We start from the raw sequence: 13,535 nt of genomic DNA, 5'->3' as shown, positions 1-13,535 counted from the left end.
GAGAACATGTTTCAATTTCACCTTGGAAAGTGATTTCCCCAAAACACATAGTACGACTCAATCAAAGGACAATAGTTTAAACCCCTTAGATTTTCAGTGTTTTTTAATTTTTATTTTGTACAACAATTAATTATGAGAATTTCCACTACGTAATCAATAGTTTTCTCAGCTTGTGTTCATGGTTTCAAATTTTTACACCAGCTTCTTTCCATACTTCATTATATTTGCCAATGTAATTGTTTTCACTGCGTGTATTCACTATTGAAAAGACTGACTACAAAAGCTTTTAAATTACCAGGGAATCTTTTATTTAAAAATTATGTAATTGAGAGTTTAGTGTGGCAAATTAGTATTCATTGTTTTTACAGTGGAGTTAGAAAGTATAAAGACATGTTCACTTTTTTATATTTTAAATTTAAATTAAATTAATTTTTCCCCATATCAACCAATGCTCAATACCCCAGAATGATTAAAGCAAAAACAGGATTTTAGAAATTTTGGAAAGTGTATTGAAATTAAAAAACTGAAATATCACAATGACACAGGTATTCAGATCCTTTATTCAGTACTTAGTTGAAGAACCTTTGGCAGCAGTTATAGCCAGGAGTCTTCTTGGGTATGTCAACACAAGCTTCGCACACCTGGATTTGGGGATTTTCTGCCATTCTTCTCTGCAAATCCTCTCAAACTCTTGAAGGCTGGATGGTGACCATCAGTCAACAGCTATTTTCTGTGTCTCGGTATGATTGGGCTCAAGTCCATTCAAGGAGATTCCCATAACTTGTCTTTGCTTTGTGCATAATGTCAGTGTTCGATTGGAAGGTGAGCCCATTCAGAGGTCTGGAGCACTCTGGGGCAGGTTTTCATGAAGGATATTTCTGTACTTTGCTCTGTTTAGCTTTCCCTCAGCCCATAGTTTCCCAGTCACCTCCACTATTAAACAACTCTACCGCATGATGCTGACACTTCCATTCTTCATCTTTAGAATGGTATTGCACAGGTGATGAGGGTGTCTTGTTTAATCCAGAGACGATGCTAATCTTGGTTTCAGCAGACCAAAGAATGTTGATTCTTACAGTCTGAGAGTCTTTCAGGAATGTTTTTTCAAACTGCAAGTGGGATTCCATGTGTCATGAAGCTCAGATCTGTGAAATGTTGTAGTGATGGTTGTTCTTCTGGGCGTTTCCACCACCTCCACACAAGTCATTTCCAACTAAGCCTGAATGGCCATGCGGTTCTTGGTCATCTCTTATTATGGCCCTTCTCATATGGTTGCTCAGTTTGGCCGAGTGGTCAGCTCTGGAAAGAGTTGTGATTTTTCCAATCTTCATCTGTTTTAGGATTACGGAAGCCACTGTGCTCTTGGGAACCCTTAATGCTTCAGGAATATTTTATCCTTCTCTTGATCTGCACCTCGACACAGTTCTGCTTGGTTTTTGTTTTGATACACAGTGTCAATTGTAGGACCTTTTATAGGCCGGCTCATGCCTCCCCTAATCATGTTCAGTCAATTGAATTGACCACAGGTGGACTCCAAACAAGGTGTAGAGACATCTCAATGATGATCAATGCAATGGGATGCTCCTGAGTCAGATCAAAGGGTTTGAATACTTATGTCAATATGATATTTCAGTTTCCCATTTTTAATGCATTTGTAAAAATTGCTATAATTCTGTTTTTCCTTTGTCATTCTGGGTTATTGAGTATTTCAAAATGTGAAAAAGTAAAGGGGTCCAAATACTTTCTGAATCCACTGCAAGTGTCTTGAAGTTAGCGCTATTAATGCAGTATAACAGCAATCTCAAATGTAGTTTATCCAGTTCAAGATTTAGTTTGTGGGCTTATCTTGGTGGCATTCAGCATAAAGAAGGAACCAAACCTGTATACCATGTTCCAGTCTATCACAAATCCAGCAGCATGTTGTTGTATGTGTGAATAAATCAGATGACACATCATAAAGGGTTGGTAGCACCTGGGTAAACCTTGTATAATTTAGAGAAGTTTACAAATCAAAACACGCAATAGCTGTGGAAATGTCTTACCTAGATGTGAGCCTTATTCTGCCTGCCGCATGATGTCGTCAGAACTGGTTTGCAGAGATGAAACCTAGAAGGGGTGTGTTCATGAGAGCGGAAGCCAGAAGTGACATCAGAGGTGGAACGATTGTCAATCATTCATTCTGCAGAGGGAGGAAGAGAAAAGGTATTAGGTGACAGATCCTCCCTCTGGTTGGAAGCGTAATTACTGGTAGATGAGCCCTGAGGTTGCCTCCCATATGCATGAGTGTAACAACTGTTAAGAGTTGTTTCAAGGAGTCATTTTCATTATTTTTGTTAATAAATAATAAGTTTGTTGGAAAATGTCACACAACTAAGAGGATAATCACAAGTGGCTTGTATTTACACTGTTTCTAGTTTTGGTAATCAAATAATTAATGTATCCTGTAAATAAGTATTATAAATGAATATTGCAAGTTTTAGACTTGTGTCTTTTAATATTACCCTACTACTAGAATTAAGATAATCTATTTTCATACCTCAGATGAATATGTCTTAATATACTTAGCACTTATTGTTTATTATTTTCTTAATGAGGAGAAGATTTCACTCAGAATCACCATGAGAAATGTGAGCTGCTGTTATTAAGTTTGAGTCAGTAGAATTATTAAGCAATAACATTATAATCTGGCTTATGAGCAATAATGATTAATTTTAATGACAAAGTGATCTGAAATTTCTGTTGCTTTCCATTTGAAATAGGAACACTTGGCAAACACTCCTGAGAGCTGGCAAGGCACAGAGTCAAGCTTACCTGCTTGTGTGGGTAGCTTAGTCAGACTCCAAGTTTTGATTATGGAATACTAAATAGATTAGCAAGTATATCTAAATTATGAATACTAAAAGAGAAAGACATAATTCTGCAGAAAATCTTATTCTCTCACAGAGTATTACAGATTGTATTGATGCTTTACTTCTAAAGTCAATGCATATTTATTGCATTTTCACTCTATCTTTTTGTTGAGGGTCTCAGTGGCGACACACTGAGCTGGTCAGACCAGGCAGCCCTCTTCTCATTATGTTTGGTCAACTTCTTCTTTGGAAGCTCCCAGGCCAGTGGACAGTGGTAAACTAACACAGAGCCATACCATAGGAGACATCTTTACTAGAGACCCAAAGCCCTTCAGCTGGCTCCTGTAAGTCTAGAGAAGCTGTAGTTATACTACAAGCTCCTTAGCCCACCATGAAGAATAAACCTAACAAACCTAAACAGGAACCTCATTTTGGTCCCTTATGCAGGTGATCTGGAATTCTTTCAGTCACAACCCACAGCTCATGACCATAGATGTGTATGAGGATAACCTTTGTGTTTTAGGAAAAGAAAATCTGAGCACATCTCTCCAGTTTTGATGTTAATACATTGATTACTTGTGTCATTTAGAATTGACTTTAAAATACTGCTTATGGTTTTACAAAGCCTTAAATAATCTCGCTCCATCCTATATCTCGGAATGCCTTTCACCTTACACTCCAAATCGTAACCTTAGATCTTCAAATGAGTGTCTGCTTATAATTCCAAGAGCTAAACTTAAAAAAGTGGTGAGGCAGCCTTCTGCTGTTATGCACCTGAAATCTGGAATAGCTTACCAATAAATATTCGACAGGCTAATACGGTGGAGCACTTGAAAAAACTGATAAAAACCCATTACTTTAACATGGCTTTCTCATAGCTTCATTTTAGTGTAACCCTGATATTCTGTATATGCATTAAATGATCTTTTTTTACATAGCTCCAAAATCCATACTAACCCCTACTTTCTCTGCTGTTCTTTTTCTGGTTTTCTGTGGTGGTGATCTGCGTCACCACCACCTGATCAAAGCACCGTGATGTCCCTACATTGATGGATTGAAGGCCAGATGTCCACATGACCATCATCATCTAATTCTTCCACGTGTAGCCTGAAAACAATGAGGACTGATTGATATCGTTTATGTTGGGTAGAATGCCTAGAGGTTGCTGGGTGGTCTCGTGGCCTTTGGAACCCCTGCAGATTTTTATTTTTTTTTTCTCCAGGCCTCTGGAGTTTTTTTTATTTTTTTTTATTTTGTCTGTCCTCCTTCTTCATTCTTTGTTACTTAGTATTACCTGCTCTTATTTTTATATTTTCCTTTTTTCTTTCTTCATTTTGTAAAGCACATTGAGCTACATCATTTGTATGAAAACGTGCTACATAAATAAATGCTGTTGTTGTTGTTCAAGTGCTGTAGGAATTTTTGAGTTACACCTTGACATCTCACCTTTTTAGTCCATTGAGCTCACGTGACCTTCTTCTCAGTGCTAAGTGAGAAACTTGTAACTGTGTTTTATTTCACACACAAAAAGTAATGATTACTGCTAGTATTTTTGTGAACAGAAAAAGCAAACTAAACACATTAAGCATGTGTTCTATCATACCAAATGCAATTTGACTTCAAAAATATAATTTCTAGCTGAGTTGGTTTTTATTTTAATATTTTATATTATAAAATGAAGTGAAAGGTCAAAATTACAGCACAACTCAGCAAAATTTTCCTTCAAATTATTCAACTAGGAGCTACCACTTTGAAGGGAGTCCATGTGAAATTTCCCAATGGGAGTCTTGCATTGCTCATCTGTCCCAGTAGACTGACTGGTAATTCAAAAGCTCCTCATCTGAAGACTCTTTGGCCTCATACAACTTCAATTACATCAATTCATTGGTTGCTCTGATGTTCACCTTTAAAATAGTGCATAAAACCCTGAGGTACTTGAGCTTAGGCTTAAAAAACTAATTTGCCAAATTTAATCATTTATTACAGTTCCTTTGCGAATGCATTTTTTTCCAGCTGTAGCCCCAGTTCTTGTTATAATCAATACACGTTATTATTGTCTAATATAACTGCAATCTGGGGATATGAAGTAGGGGTGCAGGTCAGGTCAGGCTGGGGAGCATGCACAGATACAGTCAGGACCGGGTTTATATGAAAAGAGGCCCTAGGCTATTCCACTTATGAGGCCCTTTCACCTTCCATTTTTAAGTTTGTAAATTACATGAGAGATAATAAAATTTTGCTAACAATTTGAATGTAGGCCCCTCTTGATCTTGAGGCCCTAGGCTGAAGCCTAGTTAGCCTATAGGAAAATCCGGCCCTGGATTCAGTGCGTTGCCATATCCACCACATGACGAAACAGCATGGGATCATGGTTGGCAAACCCCCAGGAAGAAACGCATTCCAGTCCCACCCTCCAGAAATGACCATCTAACTCCCCTTGGCCTGGTCCAGCCACTCGAGTCCCCAACAATGAGGATTCAGTAAGCCGGATCGCCCTCGAGCAATCATGCCACATGGCCGTAGTGCCATAACTGATGCTCCCTCACAATGCAGATAATGTGCCTCATTCGGGACTCTGTGGGCAACCGCTCATTTGACACAAAGTCAAATCAACAGTATCCAAGGATACTCCGAAGAGACACAGCACTGAAGGAGTCCAGTCTTTATCTCAGGTCACTGGATAGCGTCCATGTCTCGCAACCATATAGCAAGACAGGAAGTACCAGGACTCTAAAGACATGGACCTTGGTTCTTTTGCATAGATATCAGGAGTGCCACACACTCATGACCCCTCATGCTCTCCCAATCTGTCTACTAACTTCATAGGGAGAGTCACCAGAGGCATGAATGTCACTGCAGAGGTAAGTAAACCTCTCGACAAGGTCGACACTCTCTCCGCAAACAGACACACTGCTGATGGCTGTGCTCAAGAGGTCATTAAAGGCCTGGATCTTGATTTGTATCCAGGACACTTGCAAGCCCAGACGCTCAGACTGATAGGGGTGATCTAAGCTAAATTCAAGATGTCTCCATTTCAAATCCTAATTTTGGCTCAGTAGTCCCAAGATAGTCCTATGCTTTATATTTTGTACTACAGCATCATTTTGTTGTTGATTTAACACTAAAAGCATTCAGCATCTGCATTACCAGATGGAACAAACATAAACAAATAAAATCTAAACAAATTTATTCTGAAAATATGTGGACATCTGTTGGAGAAACGCTATCATTTGAAACATGCCTTACACAAATAGATGGATGGCTGACTAGGAAAGTAGGAAAACTTCTAGACAATTTTTATGCATGTGCTAATTTTTCCTATTCTGCACACTGCTTTGAATGGTGTGCACCTACCTTGTCCAGTTGTTTTGCTTCCTGGGTTTAAGTTATCAAAGAATTAAATAAAGCATGTTAACTCAGGGGCGGCACGGTGGCGCAGTGGTAGCACTGCTGCCTCGCAGTTAGGAGACCCGGGTTTGCTTCCCGGGTCCTCCCTGCATGGAGTTTGCATGTTCTCCCCGTGTCTGCGTGGGTTTCCTCCCACAGTCCAAAGACATGCAGGTTAGGTGGATTGGCGATTCTAAATTGGCCCTAGTGTGTGCTTGGTGTGTGGGTGTGTTTGTGTGTGTCCTGCAGTGGGTTGGCACCCTGCCCGGGATTAGTTCCTGCCTTGTGCCCAGTGTTGGCTGGGATTGGCTCCAGCAGACCCCTGTGACCCTGTGTTCGGATTCAGCAGGTTGGAAAATGGATGGATGGATGGATGTTAACTCAGACAAGGAGTTAAACTCCTGGATGATGTATTAGTAAAGTGTGCTAAAGTGACACCCGCAATGAAAACATGGCAGGGATGGTTCAGTGATTGGTAACGTGGCCTCACAGCTCTAAGTTCAATTCCAGGCTGTGCACTGACTATCTGTGCGGAGACAGCATGGCCGCTTTGTCTGCATGGATTGCTCACTCAGTACTCCAGTTATCTCTCATTGAAATGTATGTTGGTTTAATTATTAACTCTAAACTGGCTGTGTATGAATGTGGGTGTGCATGTGAATGTGCCCTGTAATGGACTGGTACACCAAGCCTGAACCTTCAACCAAAATGATGCAGTTTTCACAATGGATGAATGGAATAATATATGACATTTTAGTATTGCTTCTCCTATCCAGGTTTATAGTGAACTGGAAATAAAAGTTGCAAAAAAGATATTAATCCTGGATGGTACCAGCCCATTGTAGGGCACACATTAATGATGACAAATATGAAGTAACTTGGACCACAGACTGAAGACCAGAGTTCCCAATAGAAACCTATACAAAGAAAGGAAAATATTCAAACTCCTCACAGGAGGCATGTCAGGCAGGAATTGGCCCTGGGTACAAAAACGGTGAAGGTTAAAAGTGATCCATTTTATAACCAACTCTTTAATCTATTAATCTACAGTTAAATAAGATTAAAAATCAAAAATCCATTGTAGCTTCAAAGGAACCTTAATCAACCATGGATGGAATGCAAGAATCAGACATACTGTGGAATAAAGACTACCCTAGTTGCTATTTAGATCACTAGACTCAACTTATATGTTGCTTGAGAAAAAGTACAATTTTCCTTTAATAATGGTGAATGAGATTTGATAATACTGGATACTACACATAAAACATTCTTGGTAAAGGAGTACATAACAATAAATCTTTTAATAAAAGATATACAACATTAGACATATACAAAGAGTGGTGCATGTGGAAGTGTTTTGTTTGTTCACTCCACTTATTTTTATTACACAAGTGAAACTCATAGAACGAGTTTATAGGTACATGTTAGCAATTAATGAACTCCAACAAATTATAGCATAACATAACATTCTCAAACCCGCCTAACCCAAATCAAGATCACGGGTCCAACCTATTATCTTTGGACATTATTAGTTTCAAAATATACTGCCAACTTCTTAACATCTAGGTCAAAAAATTGTAGCTTGGCAATTATTTACAGTTCCGATAAAGTTTATCTTTTGTTGTGGAATTTATTTTTAATCACCCAAAGTGTTCCATGGATATTCAAGTGATAAAAATAACGGAATTACATGTAAAGCTCCATGTGTCTGAAGTCCAAACACGCAATCCTTCCACTTACAATGTAACTGTAATACTTTGTCTATGGCTTGTATGCTTATTTTTTTATTTTTATTTTTTACAAAAATATACTCTGTATGTACAAATAAAACGCATCATATACACAGTATTTTCAACAAAGTAATAACTGTGACTGAATACAATCCATAAAGACTTACTTTGACATTAAAAAATGTAAATATATGCTTTTTTTTTACAAAATCAATAATTAAATAATGTGCTTTGCTTGTAGCAGTATGGCATATCTTACTGAACCAATTAATAAATTAGCAATGTGCCTCATCTGGCAGGTTTTCAGTTTATACATTATTCATCTGACACCTTGTGGTGGTGGGTGCATACACCGGTACACTGATGTCATTCATTTCAGGAATCCTTATAGGCCGAGGAGAAGATACAAGGACATAGTCATATTCCCTGTGCAAAACTTTCTCATATACGCTCTGCAGGCCTACTGTCTTCGGGATATGTGCCTGGTAGTAGTTTTCTCGCCTGAGTGAATCCCGAGGCAATGAAGCTGTCTTTGCAAATGAAGAAAGGTGCTGAAGAGTCTGGGAGGAACTGCTTGCATTTGCCCTGAGAGCGGAAGGACTCCAGCATTTATCAGAATGTCCTAGGATCTTGCACTCACGTGTGCATGTCCACATACCTGCAAAGAGCAAAGGGCAAAATGTTAGATGTATGCAATACTTCCCATGAAAACACATTATTAATGCAATAATAAACACTAACTGAAACATATAATACAGATATCAACAGTGGATGACCTCAATTATTAAATAGAGGAAAGAACTGAATATTTAGCATGTGCACCCTGGCCTTTCCTCTCAAGTATTTTTCAATTCTAGTTGATGAATGCTTTCGATGAAACCATCATGAGGATATAACTCTCACATGGAAAAAATGAACTGGTTCTCTGTTTGAAGTAATTCTTCATAATCCAGCACCTCACTTTTTAATACTGAAGCTAAATGCCACATTTGTTCATATTACTTATCATATTTATGTGACCATGAGTATACTCCAAAGTCAGCCTACTCACTAATCTCAGATTTTCATTCAATAATCTTGGAAGGCACTCTTTTCATGGCCAAAGGGTCTAATCTCAATGTTTAGATTATTTTGTCTCTAATATATGTAAAACTGATATTCTACACATATTTTCTCTTGCTGTATGTTGTTTGTTTAGTGAATTGTTCTACTGACTGTATTACTGCTTAATTTTATTACTCAATATTGTAGAAACCACCCTAAATAAATTTTGACTTAAAATTTTAGCAATATAAAACTTTCTAATTATAGGAGAAACAAAATTTGAAAATGTACAATATTCAAAGTATTATTGCAAGTAAACCTTTGTGTAAGTGGGTTAACAAAGAAACAACTTTGAAAAATATTAACAAAATATATTCATAAAATAGAAATATTAACCAAGTGAAAAACAGGAGGGCGGCATGGTGACACAGTGGGTAGCGCTGCTGCCTCGCAGTTAGGAGACCCGGGTTCCTCCTTGGGTGGAGTTTGCATGTTCTCCCAGTGTCTTCGTGTTTCCTCTGGGTGCTCTGGTTTCCTCCCACAGTCCAAAGACTTGCAGGTTAGGTGCATTGGCGATCCTAAATTGTCCCTAGTGTGTGCTTGGTGTGTGGGTATGTGGGTGTGTGTGCCCTGTGGTGGGCTGGCTCCCTGCCTCATGCATACATACATCAATTTGGCTTCTGCCACTTCTTGCTTTTTAGGCAGTTTTACATAGTGGATCATCACTCAGATTGTTGTGTGACAATATTAATTACAAATCATTACGAATCTGGTAACTGTAAGGACTACACAATGACACCTTCAGGTTATGTGGTTGATTAAGAAAGTATATAAAGCTCTTACCATTTGGCATGTTGACAGGTACGGATTCCTTTTTCAGTGCATCTCCGCTTATTTCTGAATCGCTGTCATTAAAGTCGCTGTCCCCTTTCCCACTGTCTTTGCCACTGAACTCTGGATCTCTCGCTGAAATGGTGCCATATGAATTTCCTTTCCAAATTGCAACTGGACGAACTGCTTCTTTGCCAAAACCAGGCAGCGTTGAATAGCACTGCAATACAGCAAAACAGAGTTTTTTTTAATGTTACTCTATTTTAATACATTTATTATGCATTTGCTCATAAAGTTCTGCCAACCCCTGCACTATCTGTATTCTTTTACTGAAATCACTTAGAAACAGTTTCACTCACCTCATTACTAGCTGTTCCACGAAGGATATTTTCACTTTCATAAATGCACACAGTGCCATCTTCGGAGCTGGAGCATATGTCACTTTCTGTATTCCGCGAATCGGACATTGCGGGTTTGCCTGGAAAGGAGCAACTGCCCAACCCCTCTTCGCTGTGGCTAGAGAAAAGAGTGTCGCTGCTGTGACGACCATTTTCGGAGTGGGGATCGGCAGACTCATCTTGAAACTCCTTGTCGTCGATTTCTTTTTTGCGCCGGTTGCAGGTGGTAGCGATTAGGATGATTGCCACTAGAAGCAAGGTGCAGCTCCCTGCTAAAATAATAATAACTATCACTGAGGGTGTCGAAGCTGAAAAGCACCTGGGTGTCCGCGCCTTGTCGTACCACCACATTACCGCTAGATGGGGCTGCTGCAGTGCAAATAAAGCGAATGGTTGCTGCTGCTGAAAGGGAAGGTCTTCCGCTGTCACTCACTACCACCTTGACTTTGAAATCTTTCCTAGTTTCAGAGCTTAAGTCACGGCTTAAATAAATTTCCCCGTTCGCTTTATTGATGGAAAACGTCGGCGGCTGCTCTTCTTTTTCAATGCGGTAGATGAGCTGGGAATTCATGCCTTCGTCTGCGTCCCATGCCTTGATGTGCGTGATCAAGTAACCAGGTGGCGCATCTCTCGGCACTTGCACGTCTGCTGAGCCATTTATCAGAAGCGGGTGGGTGATTGTTGGCGCGTTGTCATTCTGGTCCACAATCTTAACATTGATCGTCGCGCTGCTGTGCAACTGCGGCGTGCCGCCGTCACTCGCCTGGATGCGAAGATCGAGCTGTTTAACTACTTCGTAGTTAAAACTTCTCAGGGCGTAGATGGAACCTGTAGCCGGATCAACAGAAACGTAGGTAGACACTGGGGAGCCCTTAACGTCACCTTCCACTAGTCTGTAGCTGACTTTGCCATTGTGCCCAAGGTCCAAGTCTCTAGCCACCACTGTGGTGATATACGCACCTGGCGCGTTGTTTTCCACCACCGAGACTTCGTAGACGGGCTTGCTGAACAGTGGGGAATTGTCATTTTCATCGCTTAATCGGATTGTGTATTGCTTGATGGTTCTAAAAGGAGGGGTCCCCATATCCTCTGCAATTACCGTCAGGTTGTACTCGGCAATCTTCTCTCTGTCTAGAGACGCAGTGGTTACAATCATGTAACTATCTTCGTATGCTTTCTGCAGCTTAAAGTGGTCGTGTCCGTACAGCGTGCAATGCACTTGGCCATTGGGGCCTGAGTCGCTGTCCGAGGTGCTGATCAATGCAACGAAACTATCCTTCGCTGCAGCCTCCGTTATATACGCGATACCTGCTGAGATGGACGTCATGGGAGTAATACTGATTTCTGGAGCATTGTCGTTGACATCTTGAATACGAATCACAATTTTGCAGACTGTGGGCGTGGGGTTGGGACCCAAGTCATAAGCCTGTACATCTATTTCATATGTGTCCTTCGTCTCAAAATCAACAGGGCTCTCCAGAGTAAGACGCCCGGATTTGCGGTCAACTTTAAACAACTGTTTGATCTCTGGTGTAACCTGATTTCCGAATCCGTAGACAACCTCTCCGTTTAAACCTTCGTCGTGATCAACTGCGTTTAGGTCCAGCAACAGAAACCCCACTGGAGCGTCTTCGTTGAGTTCCACAGTGAATGAGTTCTGGTCAAATACCGGGCTGTTGTCATTAAAGTCGTTGACCTTAACGTTGATCTTTGTGGTGCCCGAGCGAGGCGGGATCCCCCCGTCTGTGGCCACCAGATCCAGTACGTGGAATGACTGACTTTCCCTGTCAAGTTCCTTCATGAGTACCAACTCTGCGTATTTCACCCCATCCGCCCTATTCAGCACCTCAATTGTAAAGTGACTGTTGACTGAAATCTGGTAACTCTGGATATAGTTTGGACCCACATCTTCATCAAGGGCGACGTCTAAAGGAATGCGGGTGCCTACAGCTGCATTTTCGGAAACTTCGATTGATATTTCGGGATGAGGGAATTCAGGAGAGTTGTCATTAATATCTTTGACATCAATTTCGACATGGATAAGTTTAAACTGCTCTTTGGAAAAACTTACGACGTCAAAAGCAATAAGGCAATGCGGAGACTGCTTGCAGATCTTTTCTCGGTCAATTCTTTCTCCAATGGTCAGCTGTCCATCGCTTTCTCGCAGTCTAATAAATGAAGTATTCAGCGGCTTCATCATTCGGAAACTAGTCTGTCCTCCGTGAAGCGGGCTTATGAGCAAATCTTCAGCGAGGTTTCCTATTACTGTATCCGGATTATCTTCTTCATATGTCTGATATTTAATTGTTTTACAGTCTGAAAAATCAGGAATGCAAGCAGACAAGAGTAATACATAATGTCCTACCGTGAAGGTATTCAAAAAGGTAAAGGTTTTTCTCAGAGCTTTCAGAAACATTTTTAGCAGGTTGAATAATCTGAAGGAATGCCTCTTCGTTATATAGCTGCTGACAAAGTGTAGACTTCTTTCCACTGCATGCCAAAACTGTAAACCAAAAATTAAATAAATAATCAGGCACAATTCTACTCGCCCTCCAAACAGCTCTTTCAAACAACAGCGGAGCCGCAGAGACGGAGACTATTATAGAGTTGGTTATGCAAATTAGGTGAGGCGCATCCAATCAGAATCTTCGCTAAACTCACAACTGGGACCATAAAGCATTCTGCGGACTTTTGTCAGCTCAGCTGAAAACTCAAGCAATGTGAACTGAAATGTTAAATAAAAGGTGTAAACAAAACTCGTCTTATTCTCACATTCTGGAATGTTTGTCCAGGTATACTCTTTTCTTGAACTGAGCACTTTCTGCACAAAGCAAAGGTTACTAAATTATTTTCTATAATAATAATAATAATAATAATAATAATAATAATAATAGTGAGATTGACGAGGATTTATTTTCAACATTTACTGCATCGTTTGCTAAATGTATTTTCTAGAGGACAATTAGTCTTTCGTGAAGAATTATTTTTGAAATTTATTTGATTTAAAACGAGGCATTTGGATGTGTTCTGCTCGCGTGATCAGAGCTGTAATTTGCTATTGAAATGATTGTATTGTTAGAATACTTTAACATGCATGTCACTAAATCGGCGGCTTTTCTTTAACCTTGCCTGCTAGCAGGTGAAAAAGAAAAGGGGGAAAAAAACGTTTCAAATGGGATTTGTGCTTAAGCGTGAGGAGATTTAGAAGGATTTCAATAGTCAGATTATATCAAAGGCTTATGAAACCCTCGTTAGCAGTAGAGATATAATAGCATGGTAGGGTATCCCACTGGAGG

At 40.0% G+C, this 13,535-nt stretch overlaps 1 protein-coding gene across 1 annotated transcript; it reads right to left on the bottom strand.

The window, feature by feature from the left end:
• Positions 1-7,522: 7,522 nt before the first annotated feature.
• Positions 7,523-12,899, bottom strand: LOC114650164 (protocadherin-8-like). The gene is given in 4 exon segments (XM_028799638.2): positions 7,523-8,624; positions 9,854-10,061; positions 10,201-10,539; positions 10,541-12,899. Coding segments are annotated over 4 exon segments (3,012 nt in total). The 5' UTR covers positions 12,656-12,899; the 3' UTR covers positions 7,523-8,274.
• Between the last annotated feature and the right edge of the window lie 636 nt (positions 12,900-13,535).

Source organism: Erpetoichthys calabaricus, chromosome 4 (genome assembly GCF_900747795.2).
Source record: "Erpetoichthys calabaricus chromosome 4, fErpCal1.3, whole genome shotgun sequence".
NCBI lineage: Eukaryota > Metazoa > Chordata > Cladistia > Polypteriformes > Polypteridae > Erpetoichthys > Erpetoichthys calabaricus.
The sequence above is the reverse complement of the archived record's forward strand: the minus strand, read 5'-3'. Positions and strand labels throughout refer to the sequence as shown.